General features: G+C 38.6%; 1 protein-coding gene across 1 annotated transcript in view; it reads right to left on the bottom strand.

Annotated features, from left to right (window-relative positions):
- RAB11C (RAB GTPase 11C) overlaps positions 1-19,934 on the bottom strand; it is a 69,854-nt gene extending 49,920 nt beyond the window's left edge. Inside the window, exon 1 of the mRNA XM_089394972.1 lies at positions 19,541-19,934. Within this exon, the coding sequence (XP_089251098.1) occupies positions 19,541-19,705 (165 nt within the window). The 5' untranslated portion in view covers positions 19,706-19,934. The remainder of the gene's footprint in view (positions 1-19,540) is intronic.
- Positions 19,935-22,756: the final 2,822 nt, after the last annotated feature.

A 22,756-nucleotide genomic window follows, 5' to 3' on the forward strand; every position in this document is an offset into this window, starting at 1 on the left:
GCTATGAGAGCGAACTCATCCTCTAGTCTCAAAGAAAGCTCATCAATATCCGCTGAAGTTGTTGTCTGTTGCTTCCCTTTATTCTTTCATGTTTGGACATTGACTGACACAGTGTCCTTGTTGACCACGACCAAAACACTTAATTTCACTCAAGTCCTTTTTCTTCTTCTCTCCCTTGAACCCTTTGCTAGAGCCCTTCTTGGCCTTGCCCTTTCCTATTAGGGCCATGTTCTTGTCATCCTCACGCTTCTAGGTTTTACTGCTACTGTCGCCACAGCCAAGACTCAAACTAAGCTCCTCCTAAGTGAAATCACTCCACAATCGATCCCAACCAGGGCTGCAAGGGAGAGCGAACAACACCAGGAATGAATTTCGAGAGCATGCTCCCAGTAAAAAAAAACACTCCCTAGTTTTCAGGGAGCGATCAAGGAGAGATCACTCAAATATCGCTCCCCGTCAATCTGGGAGCGATTTATAAAGGTGGGGAGTGATACGGGAGCGATTGCTCCAACTCCAAGAAAGTCTGCGTGTGGCCAAGGAGAGAAATGAGAGGGGCCAAAAACAATAAAAGGCCACGTCCCCTCCCTCATTATCATCATCTCATGTGTGAGAGAGATTGTGGGAGATTGAAACGAGATTGTTGGACTTGCAAGCTTGGGAGACTGAAGGGAGATTGTTAGAGAGCCAAATAGGTAGGGTCCAATCCCATTCTTTTTATTTCCATGTAACATTTGTGTAAAAATATCTTGAATGAATCTAGAATCCAAATGTTCTTCTTCTCTTCTTCTACTCATTCCCATTCCTCCCTCATTTTATGGCAAGTAATAATCTCAACCTTGAACAAACATGATGGGTATATGGCTTATTAGCCTTATCTTGTTGGTTCCATTTTTTGCTATGATAATGGTGTTGGAAAGCAAAAGAAGAAGTGATGAAGATGATGAAGAAGTGGGTAGTGGTGGAGGATAACCTTCAAAAGAGAAGTACCAAGAGGAAGAGGAGGATAATGGGAGTGAAGATGATGGAAAGAAAACATAGGTAGACCAAACTCCCTTGTTGGAATATGTTACAAGGCTTGGAGGAGGGAAAGGGGGTGGAACCACTAAATTTGTATGCCCCCATTGCAAATCTACTTATACAGATTCATATACCCATGCCAGAAAGCATCTATGTGGGAAAATGGTATGGGATGGAAATAAAAAAATAGGAATCAAAGCCTGTGCAAATGTTTCAACACAACAAAGAACCAAATATATAAGGGAAGAGGGAACACAATACCAATCAAAAGGATCACAGGGTGAACATGACACCACTAGCACACATAGAGCAACTGCAAGAACTCCATCAACATCCACCCATGGCAGTGGATTCGCCGCCACAGGCACAGACATCCCTTTAAGGCGTAGAACAATATCAAAACTCCTTGATAAAGGTTGTAGGGATGACTGGATGCAAAAAAAATAAAGTTTCTCTTTGCATATAGCATACCATTCAATGTTATTCACTCACCTTATTAGCATGAAATGGTTGTCGCCATTAATGATGCCCCTAAAGGATACAAAATCCCTAGTATGACAAAGGTAGAACTATGGGACTTGATCGAAAAAAAAGGCAAAATAAAAAATGGTTTGGGTAAATTCACAAATTCTTGGAATGAATATGGGGTATCCATTGTATTTGATGGTTGGAAAAACGTAAAAGGCAAGCCATTGATAAGTGTTCTTGGTGTGTCTACCACCGGTGCAGTCTTCCTTTCAACTCATGACTATGCAAATGAGTTTAAGACCCACATCAACATTGCAGAACCATGAATTCAAACAATTGAAAGTATTGGGCCATACAATGTCATCCAAGTCATTACTGATAATGCTTATATTGTAAGGCAGCGGGAGCAATCATTAAGGATAGATACCCCAACATATTTTGGTTGCGGTGTTTGGTTCACACATTGAACTTTTTTATGCGCAACATTATTAAGATAAAGGAACCTCAATACAAATGGATTGGTTCATTGTACAAGAAAGGCAAGAAAATGATAAGAATCATTACTAGTCATAGCAATACCCATGGCCTTTTCCGTAGTCACTCAGGGTTGGAGCTATTGAAGATAGTAGAGACTATATTTGCTAGTTATTACCTCACCTTTAGGTGCCTTTTGAAGGTAAGAGAGGCATTGGCTAGCATGGTATCAAGTGAACCATGGTCAAAATTAAAGGGCAGGGTCACAACTGCATCTAACAGGAAAGATTTTCAAGATGTGGAGGGCATTGTTCTTGATGGTCAATTTTGGGCGAGTGTGAGGAATGTTTTGCAGTTCATCAAACCCATTTATAACATGATTCATTTTGTAGACACAAATGCATCGGTGAGTGGGGAGGTGTATGATCATATGGATAGCATGCTAGGGCAAATCAAAGATATGTTCAGCCTCCTTACACCAAAATACTACTCTCCATCTTGGTTGGCCAAACCTGCACCTAGGGTGGGGTTTGGAGAAATCCCCATACAGATCCAAAGGTACAAAATGGGTATATGTTAGCATTAGACAAGATGGTGCCTAATAGGAAGGAGTATGCTAGATTGCGTGGAGAATTAAGCAAATACTTCAGTCAAAATGGAGTGTATGGTTCTTTGACTGCGATTGATGATAGAGATAGAATGGATCTTGTTGAATGGTGGAACATGTATGTCTCCGAGGGGCCTTTGGAACAATTGGAAGTTAAAGTGCTTTCACAGGTGTTTAATACCTCTTTTGCAAAGAGGTGTTAGAACTTGGAGCACCTAGAACTTCATTCACAATGTGAAAAGAAACTGCCTCATTGAAAACCGGGCAAAAGTCTTGGTTTATGTGCACTACAACTTGAGGTTGCTGACACTTTATTGTGAGCAGCTATCACTTGGGACAAAAACCTAGAGGAGGAAAATTTGGAGGATGGAGTCATACATTTAAATTTTAGAACAATTGGAAACAAAACTTTTGAACGATGAGGATGAAGCAGGAACAACATCATCAGCAGCCATGCCACCCCCATCATCCACTAGCAGTGCTCAAGTTGCACCATCTTTGCCACCACCTCCATCTGCAGCCCCACATGGAGATCATGTGCCTTCTGGTTCTGGACGTGGTCGTATGACTATGCAAGAGGAGACTATTGCTCCTAGATCACGAGAAAAGAAATTAGAAATTTCTCATGGCAAGAGGAAATTTTAGTAGATAGTAGATTTACTTATATTTTCTAGTTTCTAGTTCCTTTTATCACTATTGACTCTTTCATATTTATTATGGCATTTTTTGTAAACAATATATGACAACTTAAGTTTGAAGTTTGAAGTTGGCAATTGTAATTCATTGGTAATGATTCATTAATTATGAGTATGATTTGTCGTGAAAGTTGAAATGTTTCATTTCATGATTGATATTCTTTGTTATAGTTTGGTAATGGTTACAAGTACAACTTTAGTGATGACAAACGTTATATATTAAATTTTGAAAGTTTGAAACTTCAAGATTTATGAGAATCAAGCTGTTTTAACTTGTAGCCCTGTGGTTGATGAAGATTATAACTACTAGATGATTGATGGTATATGGTTAATCCATGTTTTTATGTTTTTTATAACTAATTCATCATTCTACATGCTTTTGTTTACATATATGCATCAAAATATATAAAAATATATATTGTATAAAAATCGCTCCTCACCTAGAGGCTTCTGAAAATTGTCGCTCGCCACTCCCGCTTCCAAGCAGCATAGATCCCAACTCGGTAGTGTCTATTGCCCATTGATCACCTAAACGAACACATCCCACTGCTCTGAGAACCCATTCAAGGTCGTTCTCACGAGTTCATCATCGATTAATTGATCTCCGACAGTTGCTAACACATCCTTGACAAAACAGACTCTCGTGAGGTAAATAAAAACATTTTCACCCTTATTCATCTAGGTATTTCTCCGCTTATGGTAGCATCCTAGAACATTTTTAGAATGGCATCCCACATTTTCTTCATTGTATCCAAATCTACGATATGTGGAACGATATCATCCTTAAGCCCATCAAGGATTATTCTTCTTGCCTTCGCATCCTCCTTGTACATATGAGTTGTGTTGGATATGTTGGTACAACTACAACACTGGTTGCATGTTCTTTGAGACCGTTCTCTTCCAACAACAAAGAACTTATGGCTTTCCAGACATCAAAGTTAGAAGCTCCATCCAATTTGTCTTGATCTCTCAATCCAGCTAAAGACATTTCTGAAAACCCTCAGAAAATAGACAAAACCCAAATAAATCTGAAGAAGTTGCATTGGGTTTTATAAACCCTTGATTTCTCTATCCTATGCCCTGCGTTGAGCCTCTTTTGCCCTCAAATTTGTGCTTCAATAAACAGCTCTGATACCATGTGATAATTCTATTGCAGTTACTAAAAATTATCCTTCTATCTTTGCAAATTATTTATCTTCTAGACATTAATCATGGCAAATACTAAATAAAAACACAATTGTAATTTCACCAAAAATTAATCATACGAACTGAGAAAATATCACACACAGAGAAATTGGACTTTGATACCAAATAGTCCCTTGAAAAACCTCGAAGGAAAAACCGGTTCTACAGATGAGGGTTTATATTATTTCTTCAGCAAATCAAGGATTGCATAAACTGCTTGCCTTTCACTGGCAAAGCTCAGCAATTTTTCTCTTCACCATAGTTGACCAAATCAAACTAGGAAATCAAGAATCTCCCTCCACAAACCAACTTGACTTCTCCTATGCAATTCATACTTCCTCCTGCAACACGCACTTGCTAATTGGAAATTTGAATTGTCCTTCTCGGCAACTCGCACTACCTCCAAGAAATCAATCTCAGGAGTGATAGTGCCTCCAACAACTCGATTGACCAACTCCAACTGCCTCCAGGAAATTGTTCCGGCAATTGGCAACTAAAACGAGTCTCTAGTTCACACTTCCTGCCTTGGCCTTCCTCCTGCAAAATAATTTGGCCTCCTTTCTTCTCTCGAAAACTTGGAATCACTGTGAAGAATTTCTTTAGAAATTCTCTCCTCAATTTCTCTTGTTGAAACCCCGTTGCTGGTGTCTCCCATGTTATAACTGCGCCCTTGCTATCACTGCAGATTTGTTTGTTCAAATGATCTCCAAAGGCCCCATCAATCTCGTCTTATAATCTCTCGTTGACGAATCAACGGCCACAATCTAACTCATTCAATGGCTAAGATCATCTTGACTTCTAAAAATCACTTTTTTAAAAGTCTCTAGAGCAAATCGATTTGTCTCAATTAATCCCGATTAATTAACCATTTCCCTAAGTTAGACTTAGGAAAATAACTAAAACCAGCAAATTAAAACATTTCACTTTGAAACTTTTTCAGGGTATTGGAGATAATTAAGCTACCTATGTTCCTAGCCACACAGACACAGTCTGAGACTAGAACACATATCCGATCTACAAAAACTAACAGAAACCACTCTCAAACATCCCAAAACAATTAATGGTAATGTTAAAAATTTAAGGATAGAAAAAGGTGAGATAAAGGAGAATGTCACTTTTAGAAAAGGTAAGATAAATGAGAAAGGATAGAAAAGGTAAGATAAAGGAGAATGTCACTTTTACCAAGGTCCTTCCTCAAAGCTTTATCCCTTACCTTTTTCCAATATTCATGGGTTGTTAGACAAAATATCTATGGGGGACTGGGGTCACTCAAACATCCCCCTTTTGGGGAAAGGCATCCCCCAAACTAGGGAAACATTTCCCCGTGCATATCCCTAAGTTCCCCCCAAAGAGGGACATGGGGGAATGTTTCCCTAGGCATCTCCCATCCCCACAACATGGGAAAAGTGGGGGGCGTGCCCCCCACTCTCGAGGACATGTCCCCATGGAACACTAATTATATGGCTTAAAAAACTGCATGTTTGTTTTTAATTGCTAGAATGTAGATTGTAGATGATTGATGCTTGAATGATTAATCATTAATGTACTACAAATGCCATTTCTACCTTCATTAACATAAAAATATGCATGTTTTCATATATTCTACACCTAATTAGGCATTCTGCATATTTTTTTTACTATATATGCGATATAATATAAATACATACATATATAAAACAGATGCCCCGCTCTCTACTCTGGCAACCTTGTTCCATTGCCCAAAGAACAAGGCACCAGTCTCCTTGAATTCCACCATTTATACATTTAACCTTCAAACATCATTTTACTAATCTGATTTTCTGATCTATGTTTAAAGGGCAGATTAGCAACCTTACTTTAGGGATTCCATGTTACAGCCCATGCAGATTGTTCATCTTTTTACTTCTTTTTTAACATTACCATGAAATGACTCAAGATATTTGAGAGTGGTTTCGACCTCATTGGGTTTCATATGGAGAAACAAGAATTTTAGATCTCACTCAAAATCCAGCACACTTAATGGTTTTCATGATTTCAGGATTTAGGGAATCGCAATGTTTCCATTTAATTTTGTCATGCATGAGGGTATGAGATTGGCATTTGATCAAGAGCATTAAGCCCTTTAAGTACCTTGATGTTGGTGGCATTGATTGTTGAACTTGGTTGATGTTGGCGGTATTGATTGTTGAACTCCTCTACCCTGACCATTGGCTGTAACCGTTTGGGCTGTAACACAGCTGTAGTTGTCCTTTCTTCATGCACAAGCCACACACCCTCAGGTCTGGCTGTACACAGTCTTCTGTAGATTGTTGGAGTGTGCTTCAGTGTTGAAAGAAGAGAGTGGTTTGTTGTCCAGGAAAGGCAGAGACAAAACTAACTTCTGTCTCACAAGCCATACACTGTCGTTTGAGATGATGGTATTTATCGTATAGCAACTACTTTAAGCAAGCTGCAGAGGTTAGCTTGTAACCTTTCATCAAAGAAATAAAAAGCCTATTAGAAGAATAAATCCCTATATGTGTTTTATTTCTTCCGCTGTTCATTTTTCAGCTATTGTGTGATTGATGCAATGCTCAAAAACTTAATTCTTTGCTGTTAAATAAATTATGTTTTTGAGTTATTTAATGACAGAACATTACAGCAGTAGTCACCTAAGCTAGAAAAATTTACGTAATTTTCCAATCAGCCTCAAGTGCAAACCCATGATACCTGTAGAGAACAATACAGAGTCTATTTCACTTGGTTTTGGACAGCCAAATATAAACTATGTTGAGGGATGTTGTACATTTTTTAGTTTCACCGATCCACATCCATATGATTCAGCAGTGGACAAAAAGGTTGCACCATGATGTGCAATTCCTTCATGAGATGATGGTACATGGAGGGAAAGAATGAGAAGTGAGCAAATTCAAGCATTAATATTTTCAACTACTGCTCTTACCATGCATCAAACAAATGTAAAATCAGCCGAAGAGTACAATTTTTGGGCAGTCACATACATGGCCAGCAGCATAGTATTCTTTTGATGTGTGGCAGTCTGTTTCATCCATCAAAGTTGGGGCAGCAAACCTTAAGATGCATTCTCGTGTGCTTGTTCAGATCCGATTTGTCTATGCTCTTAACATGAAGAGGTATTCTTGGGGCAGATACGATAAGAATAGATAATTCTATTAATGTCCAACAAATGACCACAAAAGCAGGTCACTTGAGTACAATGATCGAGCAACAAAATGTCTCCTATATAAAGAGCAAGAAAGAAATGTAAAGCCTGAAATCTATGCTAAGTCCTTAACTCCAAATAAGGCAGCCGTAGAGAAAGGGGGCAGCTTGTTTGCAGATTTTTTTTGAAACTGCCAAATATTCAAAACTAGACCCTGCATATCATGTCAAAACCATAGTATTCAAAACGGGCTGGTTCGAACCAGAAACCAGTCAAACCAGCCAGTTCATTGCTTGGGCGGATCCCCCCGGTAGAAAAACCGGTTTTTTGAACTACGGGGGCTAGGGTTTGCATTAACCGGCCATAAACCGCCCAGTTCATTACCAGGGTGGCTGCAGACCCCATGCACAGTGGTTTTGAGCATGCGTGAGTGGTTTTGAGGGGAACTATGGGTTGTTTCCCTCCAAAAACAGCCCCTCCAAGCCTTTAAAAGCATGCCTCCCCTCTCATTTGCCTCACACATCTCAACCCTAGCAATGTTGGCAATCAATGGTAATGTTAAATTCTTAAAGTAAAAGGATGTTCATCATTTTACTTAAATTTTTAACATTACCACGAAATGGCTTAGGATGTTTGAGAGTGGTTTCCACATCATTGGATTTCATATGGAGAAACTAGAATTTTAGATATCACTCAAAATCCAGCAGACTTAATGGTTTTCATGATTTCAGGATCTAGGGGATTGCAATGTTTCCATTTGAATTTGTCATGCATGAGGGTATGAGATTGGCATTTGATCAAGAGCATGAAGCCCTTTAAGTACCTTGATGTTGGTGGCATTGATTGTTGAACTTTGTTGATGTTGGTGGTATTGATTGTTGAACTCCTCTACCATGGCCTTAACAAAAATGTACCCCACTCAAAGAAAAATAATTGGTTAGGCATGCTAAGTTTTTTTTGCCATATTATAAGGTTGAGGAGATGAACTCTTCACTCAAATCAAAATCATTGGTTGATCATGTTAAACTTTTTCAATTTCTACCATATTATAAGGTTGAGCAATCTAAGTCTGAACTTGAAGACTTTGAGGCTTGAGCTAGATGATGTTTATGTAGCTCTTGTTGATGATGCCATTTCTAGTGGTGTTGAGTCAATGATCAGTTTCATGAGTGATCATGTTGATCAGTGATTTGTAGTTTTGATGTCTAGTTTTGCTGCTACGACTACTACTACTAAGGTTGCAGAGGAGTCTGAGGGGTCCTCAAACTCTGAGCCTATTGATTGTTGAACTCCTCTACCATGGCCTTAATAAAAATCAAAAATGTACCCTTCACTCGAAAAAAAAAAAAAAAAAAAAAATGGTTGGGCATGCTAAGTTTTTTTTGCCATATTATAAGGTTGAGGAGATGAACTCTTCACTCAAATCAAAATCATTGGTTGATCATGTTAAACTTTTTCAATTTCTACCATATTATAAAGGTTGAGCAATTTAAGTCTGAACTTGAAGACTTCAAGCTAGATGCTGTTTATGTAGCTCTTGTTGATGATGCCATTTCTAGTGGTGTTGAATCAATGATGAGTTTCATGAGTGATCATGTTGATCAATGATTTGTAGTTTTGATGTCTAGTTTTGCTGCTACGACTACTACTACTAAGGTTGCAGAGGAGTCTGAGGGGTCCTCAAACTCTGAGCCTGGTGATGTTTATGTAGCTCATGTTGATGATCCAATGTCTAGTAGTGGTGATGAGTTTGATCATGTTGATCACTGATATGTAGACTTGTAGTAGGTCAGTGGCCACATAGCTTGTAGCAATGTTTTTGGACTCTAGAGGCCATTTAGAGCCACATTGATTATGTATTTTGTCGCTGATATGTATTGCACTCGCGCCCATTTTGATATATTCACCTTTACATGGTATATAGATGAGAAAACTTTGCCATATCTTGTCTCTATTGGTTTGGAATCATGGTTTTAAATCCTAAAAATTGTCTTTTTTCATTATAAATTAATTATTTCATGTATTTTTTAAAAGACCGGTTCATTGAGATCTGACCAGTCCCGGTTTGACCGGTTCTGGTTTGAAACTTAGTTTGATAGGTGGACCTCGGACCAATATGGTCACTGGTTCCGGTTTTGAATACTATGGTCAAAACATGCTCCCTTTGTTTCTTGATCCTATACCACAGGATTCTTATAGCAGCAAGAGAGAAAAATCATGGGAGACTTTGATTCGGCCATGCGAGAATGTTTTGACAGTATGTGCAGAGCCCAGTGATGGTTGCTTGCTTGATGGTGCGCTGTCCCAATCATATTCCAGAGATAAATTCTAATCAGTCCTGTCCAGCATTGGATGGACAATGTATGCAGCAATACAAATCAGTGAGGAAATGATCTTGGTGCTTGCTTCAATGATCAGGGGTTGATCTTATTGCTCAGCACCACAATATGAGAAATTGCTGCAGGCATTTGGAAGCAGCTGAATCTGTTGTTGTTTTGGTTCATCACCAAACACAAGGATAGATCTCAAAGGATGACCACAACAATTAGGTGGCTTCAATGGTTATTTGATTTTTATCGCACAGTATTTTCCCCTTTAGGAGTAGGGTAAGAAGAATAAACTCAAGGTTCATGAGTAATATATTAGAAGTTATTTCTACTATGTTATTTATCTTTAGCATTTTGGCTTATACCTTCTCTGTAGAGACTCTTGAGAATGAGTGGTCAGTTGCATAGTTAAGAAAATGGCTGAAATTTCGCAAAAAAAAAATGCAAAAAACCATGAGTACCCATGAGTAGAAGACCAAAATGGAGAACCACCAAGCAAAAATCAAGTACTTAGAAAAAATTCTGAAAAATCAACAATTTTGAGAAAAATTTGCTATATTTTCAAAAAAATATTGCCAGGGCTGTGAAAAAAGGCCAATATAAGCCCTTTTTTTTTGGGAGATCATTTTTTTACTTAATTTCCTGTTAGAAGCAATAACTGGCAATATTGAATTGTCAAGAAAGATCAATTGAAGGAAGGCTATGGTGATATTGGTAATACCATGTGTGCAGTCAATGTAGTTACCAATGCAAACGGATCTTCATCATAAAAGTAAGTGAAGCCATTATCATGTTTAACATCCAAACTGTTACGATATCTTATCACAAATGCTAATTTCATAGCATTTGCTACCCCCAAATACATGTAGCGATAGATATGCCGTGGAGTACATGGTAGTGACATGCCATAGAATAAGATATAGTGAACTTCCTATGTAAACAGAAGATTTTCATATCCCATTCTGAACTCGGTTGACTTAACAATTTTCAGGATTTTAGTGTTTGTAGGACTGGTGAGATTACAGACATCAAGAGTGGATTCTATGATGTATGATGAGACAGAATTGGCATTTAATCAAGAGCAGCAAGGCCTCTATGTACCCTGCAGTTGATCGTGTTCACTGTTGAACTCATCTATCATACTCCTAGTAAAAATGTACCATTCACTCAAAGCCCAAACCACCAAATAGGCATGTTAATCGTTCTGCCTCATTGATGTACCCCACTGTTGATGGTGTTCACTGTTGAATTCATCTTTCATTACCACAGTAAAAATGTATCATTCACTCAAGCCCAAACCACCAATTAGGCATGTTAATCTTTCTGCCTCATTTTTATGCTTGGATTCACTAATTTCATCAAAATTGGACGGTGTTGACTTGAGCAACTACAGGATGATTGGACTTGGATCCACAAGCAGCACCATGCAATAGTACACATGCACCTAGTGTATAAGGCAGAGGCCAAGCGAGGAGGTTGAGGGTGCTATTGGCAATGAGGATCCCAATATAGCAGTGTTCCACAGGGACTCATCCCCCAAAGCTGGGTGCACGCACCCCACGCACCTGGGACGAGGGGACATGTGGGGAAACATTTCCCCACATCCCCCTTTTGGAGAGACGCAAGGGGGAACGTTTCCCCAGTGTGGGGGGACGCAAATCCCAAAAAAGGGTGCTTCTAGGCATCCCCCCTCAAAAAGGGCTAGGCATCCCCTTTAATTTTGTTTAAAAACAATAATTATGAGTGAGGGAGCTTAATATTCAACCCTAGGGGCCTACAAATGCTATGTAATTAATGGTAATGTTAAATTCTTAAAGTAAAAGGATCCTTTTACTTAAATTTTTAACATTACCATGAAATGACTCAAGATGTTTGAGAGTGGTTCCAACCATTGTTTTACAAAACGGCCGAATCGACTCCGACTCGGCCGAGTCGAACCGAGTCGATGGCCTGGGCAATGAAACGGTGAGCTACCCGGTTCGGTTGACCGAGTCACATATGACTCGGCCGAGTCATCCAATGACTCGGCCGAGTCATATGTGACTCGGTCAACCCGGCCGGGTCCGTTATGACTCGGCCGAGTCAATGTAGGGACGGCTGGGCAGCGTAACAGTTAAAAAAATTTCACTTTTTTTGTAATTTTTTACAAAGTTAAATGCAGTTTATGGATTCTAAAGGGTAATAGTAATTTGTTAAATGCTTTTGGGGTCCATTTCCCCCTCCCAAACCCTATTTAAGACAGCCAAATGCTCTCATTCACTCACAGCAGTCTTATGCATTTGAGTGAGAGTCTTCTTTGAGAATTAGTGAGCAGTTCTTGAGCTTGTTTTGGAGCAGCAGTGAGGAGTCTTGGAGGAGCATTGTAGCTGGAGTGAGGAGCTTCTTGGGCAGCCATTTGGAGCAGCATTGAGGAGCTGATTCTTGGAGCAAGCTTGAGGAGGCAGTTTGTGCCTGGAGGTATTTTTTTCCACCTCTATAAATCTGTTTTTGCTTAGTAAATTTTAGGTGCATATCAAGAAAGCTTAGAGAGTGTTTTTTGTCAAATAAATGAACATTGAATCAATTTTTATTTTATTTTTTTCATTTTCAGATTGTTTTCCTAGTCAAAAAATGGCACCTAGAGCAAAAGATCCTGCTTGGGCATATGTTGAAATGGTTGATAGTCAGATGCATTGCAAATTTTGCCATAGGAAAATTAAGGAAGGTCCTGGGGGCATTAATAGGCTGAAACAACACTTGGCAGGGATTAGAGGCCAAATTACCGCATGTACCTCTGATGAAATTGGGGAGATTAGAAAGAATTTGTTGGCCAGCTTTGAGAAATTTAAAGCAGATAAGGCTAGGCAAAAAGAGATACAGGCTGAAATTGGGAGGAAGAGGGAGATACAAAAAATGATGGCTACCAACCCCCACTATGATTTTGAGGGTTCTTCCTCTATCCCTCAAACTGAGGCATCCAACCCTTTCCGTTATGTTCCTCCCTCTTTTGGTTCTATTCAAGATAAGGGAAAGGGTAGAATGAATTTGACAAAGGGTGATGTGACTATCAAAAGTTATTTCACTCCCTCCTCTCCATCAGATGCACATGGTCCTGAAGTTAGTAAAGGTCAAATTCAGCCCACTTTAGATGACCATTGGAAGAAAGAAGTGAGGGAGACTGCTTGTGACTACATAGCTAGATGGTGGTATGATGCTGATATCCCCTTTAATGCTACTCGTTCACCATATTATGAGCCTATGTTTGATGCCATACATGCTGCTGGAAAAGGCTTCAAAGGCCCTACTATGCAAGAGCTAAGGGGGTTTCGTTTGCAGAAAGAAATTCAATCCATTAATGAGTATTTGCAAGAGTTCAGGGACTCATGGGCAAGAACAGGGTGTACCATCATGTCAGATGGATGGACTGATCAAAGAAACTGTACCATCATAAACTTTCTTGTCTTCTGCCCACAGGGAACCATGTTTTTAAAATCAGTTGATGCATCTGATAAGGTAAAAGATGGCCACTTGTTGTTTCAGCTATTGGATGAGGTTATTGAGGAGGTGGGGGTGGCTAATGTTGTTCAAATCATCACAGACAATGCCTCTAACTATGTTCTTGCTGGTAAACTGTTAGAGGAAAAACACAAGACCATCTTTTGGACCCCATGCGCTGCACATTGCATAGACCTCATGCTTGAGGATATTGGAAAATTAGATTGGGTCAGAAACACTGTAGATAATGCCAAAAGCATAACAAAATTTATCTACAATCATACACTGGTTTTGAGTCTCATGAGGAAACACACTGGAGGCAAGGATATTATTAGGCCTGCCATCACTAGATTTGCTACACATTTTTTGACATTGCAATCTATGCTTTCCCAACATAGAAACTTGCAAAAGATGTTTTCCAATGATGAATGGAATCAAAGCAATTGGTCTAACAAACCAGAAGGCAAAGAATTGAAAAGGAAAGTCCATGAAGAAACTTTTTGGAGAAAGGCAGCAGAGATTGTGAAGCTTGCTGAGCCACTAGTTAAGGTGTTGCGGTTGGTGGATGGGGAAAGGTTGGCTATGGGCTTCATTTATGAGGCTATGGATCAAGCAAAGGAGCAAATAAAGACAGCATACAAGGAGAGAGTGGCAAAGTATGGGCCCATTTGGGCAATCATTGATGAAAGATGGAACAATCAACTCCATCGCCCTATACATGCAGCTGGGTATTTTTTGAACCCACGGTATCATTATAAAGCTAAGGAGTCAGGAGCTTTGAGGGGGGAGGTCAGAGATGGACTGGTTGATTGCATTGAACGCATGATCCCATCGGAGTCTGATCAGCTGGAGATACATCAACAGGTCACATCCTTCAGCAATGCAACAGGTACCTTTGGGAAGAACCTAGCAAAGATTGCAAGAGAAGCAGATGAGCCAGGTAAACAAAAATTTCAATTTTCAATTTCTTAATGGTTTTACAGTTTTACTTTTTTTATTAAAGTTTGTTAAATCATTTATAATTTGAAAGTTAGATATAACTTGTAATTTTGTTGAGCTTCAGCCTTCATCTAACTCATAATTCATTACACTCCTATGTTTTTTGCAGCACAATGGTGGGAGGCCTTTGGTGGCCAGTGCCCTCAATTGCAAAGGTTTGCAATTCGTATTTTGAGTCAAACTTGCAGTGCATCTGGGTGTGAGCGCAATTGGTCTGTCTTTGAGAGGATTCACACAAAGAAGAGAAACCGTTTGGATCAAAAACGGTTGAATGATCTAGTTTTTGTCCAATACAACCTTCGGCTCAGACGAAACCAATTGCTGAACAAAAGACCTGATTCAGATCCCATTGTGTTGGAAGACATTGATCCAACATCAGATTGGGTAGTGGAGAGTCGTCCACCAGAGTTTGATCCTGATGAGGATCTTGATGAACTTGAAGTTGAACATCCACTTCAGCCTGTTCAGTTGAATGCAGATCCCAATCCACCAGCCTCAGTCTCACAGCCAGCAAGGAGTAGGACTCCAGTTGTAGGTGCTTCCTCTGCTCAGCCACGACAGAAGCGCAGCCGCATATCTACTTTATCTCAGCTTGCATCTGCTGCACAGCCTGCTAGTGGTACTGGCACCACTTCTACAGTTGCAGTTGGAGACAATGATGATGAGGAGGAGCCATGGGGCCCCTTGTCTGACTCTGATGATGATGATCCAGAGATTGGTCGATATGATCTTGGCTCCTCTGGCAGTAGCTACTAGCCAGTAGTACTAGTATTGGAGTCTGGTCACCATCACAGTTTACTTTTGTTGTAGAGGCCATTTCTAGCCTCCTTGGTTATTTGTATTTTGTTTTGAGTCTTTGATCATGTATGACAGCTGACTATGTATTGCCATTGGGTACCATTTTGATATAATGGATTGGTTCATGAGCCTACTTTGATCATATGTTGTCTTCCATCTATATTATAATGCTGTGTGTTTGGAAACATGAATGAAAATCTTTAAAATTATGTTTAAAATATTTAAAATTATGTTTAAAATATTTAAAATTATGTTTTTTTATAAAAAAAATAAATATTTAATGTATTTTTTACAACGACCGAGTCATTGAAATCGAGTCGGCCAAGTCATTACCGTTTCGGAGTCGGAGTCGGAGTCAATCCTCGGTCGAGTCGGAGTCGGAGTCGGAGTCTTAAAACATTGGTTCCAACCACATCAGACTTCATATGGAGAAAATATAATTTCATATCCCATTCAAAATTCAACATACTTAATAGTTTTCAAGATTTTAGGATTGGGGGGTTGCAATGTTTCTGTTAGATTCTATCAAGTATGAGGGTCTAGAATTAGCATTTAATCAAGAGCACCAAGCCCAAAATCACCCCTTTTGAGAGGCGGACATGTCCCCCTCAATTTTGTCTAATAGCCCTTGAAATTTAAAAAAAAAATTAAAAACAAAATTAACAAAAAAATATTAATAATAATAATTAAAACTAAAAAGAAAAATACATAACAAATATCAAAACCTAAACTAATTTGCAATTCCTAACTCATTAATTCGATTTAACAAGCTTACCTCTACTTGGCTTACCACGCAGTGCTATCTGACTTACCAGTTAACTATTGCCTCTCCTCCCCGACAGCACTCCTTCAAAGCTCATTGCCCATTTTTTATTTTCAGCTTTAACTTTTGAGTCGACTCTAGATATCAATGACCTTAAACTGATTCTTTTACTCATCACTCTTTACTATTTTTGAGTTTTAGTTATATCAATTTACCATTCTGGTCTTCAGATTTCAGTATCTACTATAGTCTATTTTGTTTAGTACTAATTAGATTCTAGAATTATGAATGATGATTTTAAATTTTCGATCAATTTAGAATCTAGATGAAAGATGAATTTAATTTTTAAACCAACGTCGATTCTAGAATTATGAAAATGGACCAATGTATTTCATTATTGAATCTTGTGGATGAATGATATATGCATCAGTATGAATGATGAGTATGGATCAATGTATTTCATTATTTAATTTAATTATGTAGGGATCAATGTATTTATACTTTCATTATTGTATATATATATATATGCACTGATGTTCCCCTCGTCCCCTCTAAATTTCCCTAAAATTTGAGGGTACTCCCACACATCCCCCCTTGTGCGTCCCCCCATACTAGAGTCTTGGTGGAACATTGCAATACAGGGGATAATTTTGCTGACATGTAATTATTTGTCGTAGCATCATTTCTTCAGGATCTGGATGCCATTTAGAGCCTCGATGTTCATGTATTTCTATTTTGTTTCAAATATGTACAGCTCTTGGTGCCATTTTTCCATATTCCCTCTTACATGCTACATACATGAGCAAAATTTTTATATATAGTTGCATGGGAGAGGGTGCACATCGAGAGGCATGTTATGGAGGAGGCATCTAAGTAGGTACATTAGTAGAAGCATGGGAAAGGGGTAGGGGTTGATGACCATCGATGCTGATGGGGGAAGAGGGCAAGAGTTTGGACGCTGATGCCTCAACACCACCTTCTACAGAAAGTTGACGCTCACAAATGGCCATCTATCTCCAGCCACAGACCTTCTCCTTTGACAGGATGAGCCATTGCCTTTACTTGCAAAAGGGGTAGAGAGAATCAATAGCTCACACTTGGATTAATCACTATAGATGAATAATGCTTATGAGATTCATTTATTATATATTTGATATTTTTGTATTTATTAGTCTTGAATGGACAACGAACAGGATTTTTTAGTACTGACTTTGTTGTATCATTTAGGATCTGGCATCCACTACATGATATATATTGGTGTTTTGTTCCATTTTTCTGTGCCAATGTGCTTATTTGATGTTGCTCTTAGTTTATGACATGTATATATATATATATATATATATATATAGATACGGAAAATAAAATTATCTTTATTTGTATTTTTTGATTTGTGCTGCAGTTTGCCAAGATTTTCCAATGTTTGCACCAACTTTTCCAATGACTCAATGTCTGGACCCTCAGCAATTGTTTGCCAACACCAATTTTTTGAACAATGAGATTCTGAATATCAATAATCTGCATGAAAGATCCTTTTTTTCAGGCTTCCTGCCATTCTCTTTTAGTTATTCAAAGTAACATATAAATTATAATGGTCCAATCTTTTTGGGGTAGGCTCCTACAGATCACTGCTTCAAAAGACTAAAGCAGCCATTGTATTTTGTTAGAAAGGTTTAATTTAAACAGACTCAGCTACAGGCATACAAAAAGGAACAGTTGATGAAATATGACGAAAACTGTCTGCAGAATAAAAGAATGTGGATGAATATTATTAGGATGTAGTTCAACACAGCTCTGCTGAGAATTGACTCCTCATAAGCAGATTTGTGTTTGTGTATGGATCACTCACGGATCACTACCAGAGCTGAGTTTGAAATGACAACATGTGGCCAGATATTGCTAAGATTTAGTTCATTTTATTGATCTTGGATCATTCCCCAGGGCCGACATTGTGATTGTGATTTAGTTTAGCACAACGCAGAAGTGGTGTACAGAAGACGGTGGATTTTACTGAACCATAGTTCAAGCTAACAAGACAGTATTATTCGGTCCACTATATCTGAAAAGATTTAGTTTCATGTTACCAGATGTAACATTCAGAATCTAGATAGATCATTTGTTTGGCACTATTACATCATGTCATCAACTAACTTTGAGATTAACACCACAGGTATTTAGTTGAAGTTGACAAAAACTGATCATTTGCATATTTTCCCAAATTTATTAAACATAACTAGAGGTGGGGGTGCTAGATCTTTTGCCAAACCACTACCGAAAACATTGCAGAAAGATGTGAGTTGACAAACAGAGATATGATTGGACATGACCAAAAATAGATTCATGGTACAAAGATTTTATTTGATATAACAAGATGCCAGCGGATGTTGCAGGAGACTTTGATTAAGTTGAATATAATAATGTGTCGGTGAATACTACAGGGATGTGGGAGGAGGCTTCTGATATTCAGTTCAAAGCAAGAGAAGCTCAGTATTTGCTCCTAAGACGTAGGTGGATCATTTGTTGAGTGATTACCAGGATTGCAGTCACATAACAATATACTGCTAATAGTACGGTGATGTAATTAAAGACAAAAATGGAACATCCTGTGTAATTTATTACTGAAAGCATTTAACATAACCAGATAATAGTGTGTGGGCAGAACATCTGTTAAACTGTTATGCAGATTTTGGGAAAGATAGCAAGACAGGTGCTCATTTTACAAAGATTTAATTCGATCTTACAAGATATGGATTAGTAGCATGATATATCTAGTTTTACTGGACATAGTATTAAATAAGATAGGTGTAGGCGTTACAAAGACTCGATTCAAATTAACAGGTTGTAAGAGGAATAACGAAATGTCGCCCGACTCTAAATAAAATTAGTTCTAATAGACAAGGTTTGGTAACTTGTCCCAGATTAAAATTTAAAATCCATAGCATGAATATGCGGGCTGGTTATCCTCAGATTGTGTTGTGTTATGAGAGACAGATATGCGATGTCGGGGGTACTACTGAGAATGAGTTTGCAAAACGAGATACCAATATATGTCGATGAATTTCAGTTTAAAAGATCGAGTGTGGGTGGATCCAACAGAAATTGGGTTCCTAAAAAGCAGGATGTTGACGTATGCCACCAGTATCGGGTTCGGAAAAACACGATGCGGGTGAAGGCTACCGAGATCCAGTTAACTAAAACATGATGTGTGTGGCTGATGTTCGATGAGTTCAACCTAACTTGATATAAATAAATATCAGAGAATTTCAAATACCAGCACTGAGATTCTGCTCACAAAACAAGATATGGGATGAATTGCCCAATATATAGCTTAAATCCCTTTCAAAATGTGGGGATCGACCCTAAATCCTACGCTTCCTTTCTATAGCATAAGACCCAAAAAAAACACCCACCAACCATGGTGGACCATTAAGCAGACCCACAACTCCAAAATCAATAACATGTCATTGAGCAATCTAACAGTGATCCATACCATACCATATCTGAAATAAAACAATGATGGGTTTTACCAGATTTGGAAGCGAGTAAGGTTAAAGGTATTGGATAGAAAGAGAAGAGCAGGGATCTAATTTGATCTACCTGCACTGTGCGAGTTGCGAACTCCACGCCTATTGTAGATTTGGACTCGAGGCAGAATTCATTGCGCGTGAATCTGGAGAGCAGATTGGACTTCCCTACTCCTGAATCTCCAATCAGGACCACCTTGAATAGATAATCATACTCATCGTCCGTTCTCCTCGCCATTTAATAATAAAACTTCTCTCTCGACCACAGAGCACACAGACTCTCGTTCGTGGGGCAAATGAAAGGAGTGTTGGTGTCTAAATAGAGTGTTTGCGTGCTGGTTGCTGCTGCTGCGTCTTCTATGAAGAGATCTGAAATCCTCCGTTCATTGCAACTGCCAATTTTGAAGGGGTAAATGAGTAGTACCCTTTGAAAAAAGGCAGTGGAAAGGGGAAGTGGAAGAGGAAGAGAATGATAAAGTGAACTTAAAAAGAGCGATGACAGGTGTGCATGTATGTATGTGAAGTCATGTGCTAACATGGGTGTGTGCTTTTACAGTGTGGGGATTTGGTTTTGGTAAAGTTATGAGCTGTTACTTGGATTTGGGTTGCTTAAGGTTGGAAGCTGTGACTTTGGAGGATCCTATGGTGCTCTATTTCCTTTGATAACCACTTTTTACAAATCGGCATATGTATTCATAACCTTATATTATAATAAAACGATGATGATGAGGGGAGTGAGATGTGGTTCCCACGTTGAAGTTGAGAATCAGGATGGGGTGGTGGCTTCCCTTGCTTGAGTCCTCAAATACTCGCCCTTTATCTAAACTTTTGCGAGATGACAACTTGCAATGCTTAATAAAATAATTTAATATCATGTGCCTATACTATGTTAGTATGATTGTAATCTTATTAGGTCTCGCCATAGTAAATTTTGAATTTAAAAAAAAAAAAAGTTGATTTAATTTAATGTATAAGGGTAGAAAGTATAATGTTATTAAATAATTTCTCTAAAGGGTTTGAAGTTAATGATGAAAAGTGAGGAGTTTTTCACCATCAGGTGAGGTTCATTTTTTATGAGGGTTTTTCTCGAGTTAAAGTGGTGGTCGCATGTGTAGTTGCACTCAAAGAGATCATATTAAATGGTTTCGTGATTCGTGCACACATAAGTAGATCAAAACCCAACTTTATGTCCTTTTTTTTGAGGTCCAAAGGGTAAGATCGAATGGTGCAAAGCAAAGAGTTTTCACCATTGAGCAAGGTTCAATTCCCATGAGGACTTCCCTAGAGCCACAAGGGCACCTTGTGGTAGTGATCGAATATGTGGTTGCACCCAAAGAGACCATATTAAATGGTTTTGTGACCCATGCACACATCAAAGCCACCTCGTGCCCTCTTTTTAATATTAGTTGAAGGATCTTAACTCGAGTGGTTTGGTGAACAATTTGTTTCCCCAGTTGTATTGGTTCAAGTCTATATAGACATGTTGTAACTAACTTGTTTGTTGCATTTATGAAATAATTGTATCTCGTGTAACAATGGCACTGAATCTTTCGAAGTTACTAATTCTCCAAAAATTATCATTCCAATATCAATATATATATATATGGAAATTGTAAAGATTTTATAGTTATAAAAATAATTTTAAAATGTTAGGGTGGCAAGAGGAGGGGTACCTTATGGCCCCGGTGGAACTGAAGTATTGAAGTACTCATGGGGATTAGGAAAGATGACAAATAATCATGCAAAAAAGCCTATGGTCTTCTACAAGGTCTCCTTATAGCTAGAGAAAATAATGTTCCTTCTCTTACTATTGTGGGGGATCCCCTTCTAATTATTCAACACGTGGTAAAAGGATTATCTTCGAGGGATATTGGAAAACCTATTAAATCACATTAGAAAGATCACAAAAGGAATCCCCTCAATTAATCATTTCCATCTTTTACTGGATAAAAATAAAGAAGCGGATGAATGTGCCAATTAAGGTTGCATCTTGAAGTTTGGTGAATTAAAGGTGGATGGCCAATTAAGGTCATCCTTTATTCTTTAAATTCCATTTTCAATGAAAACCATGTCGATAATTTTAAAAAATGGAGGGGGGGAGCTCAATTTGTGGCATCCCCCACGAAGGTCAATTACACATGTAAATATCTCTCACGGTGTATTTTAATTCAGGGTTTGATTTTCTTATTATGCTTTATGTTAAGTTCTATGTTTTATATGTGGAAGCATACATTGTTTCTATTATTTTGGATTTTGCTTCTATTCCTTGGAATGAATTGTGTGGATCTTGTTAGCACTCCAGGAAGCTCTCCTAGGTTGTAGCTCAGAGATGCCTGGAAACATATAAATCTTCAATATCGTCCTCTGAACTATTGGAATGGATTGGGGTTTGGATCAAGTCAGATGATTGTTTCAACTCTATTTTCACTCAAAACATGCATGAACTCCCTCAGCTTAACAAGGATTTCAACCACTAATGCTCAATAGTTTATAGATTCAATGAATAGATGGAGAATCGTGATTGTACCAGCAGATACATACATAAACACATATGAATGGCTAGCTACAGAAAGTAAATGAAGCTTACAAATCTAATTTATCAACGCAGAGATAAAATGACAGTTATCTGGCATTCGACAGAGAAGAAAATATGAATAACTCATTCAAGTGCAAGCTTAGAACAGAGAGAAAGATGGCGATTGAACATATTACAGCAAAAGAAGCTTGTATTACTAGAATGAAGATGAGACGCTGAGAGGAGCAGAGCCTCCACAGTCTCCAAAAGTTGAACCCTTGATATTTCTAACTTTCAGCCATTTATAGGCTTTTTATAATGCTCTCGCGCTCTCTGAGGCTCAAGGTGTCTTAATCTATCCCCTCTAGCTTCTAATTGTTTGATGCCATGATTAGACAGACATGAGCCAAAGGTCTTTTTATTCTAACAACATAGTAACCAAATTCTGGTAATTTTGTCGCGTTGTCAGGTAGCTCGCTCGTGCCAGCGATGCTCCATGATCACTTCTTTTGGTTCAACTGCATCATGTTGCGGCTTTTTCCCCTTCCGACCATCTGTCTCCCGCCCTCTGTCTTGTAACGGAATGGGTCTTCGGGCCTTTGAAATCCTTTGGAATACCAAAAACGACTATTTTTGGTTTTACACAGAGAAACGCTGCAACACTGTGAAATTCCACCAAAACTCTATTCATTCCAGAGTTCAAAAGTCCTTAAATATGGTTTATTCCTCTATCGGGTCCATCCTCATCGCTATCGCAAGTCGCTTCGGCCTTGC

Source organism: Pinus tabuliformis, chromosome 1_2 (assembly GCF_031772625.1).
Source record: "Pinus tabuliformis cultivar Carrire ecotype Pingquan chromosome 1_2, CPIR1, whole genome shotgun sequence".
Lineage (NCBI taxonomy): Eukaryota > Viridiplantae > Streptophyta > Pinopsida > Pinales > Pinaceae > Pinus > Pinus tabuliformis.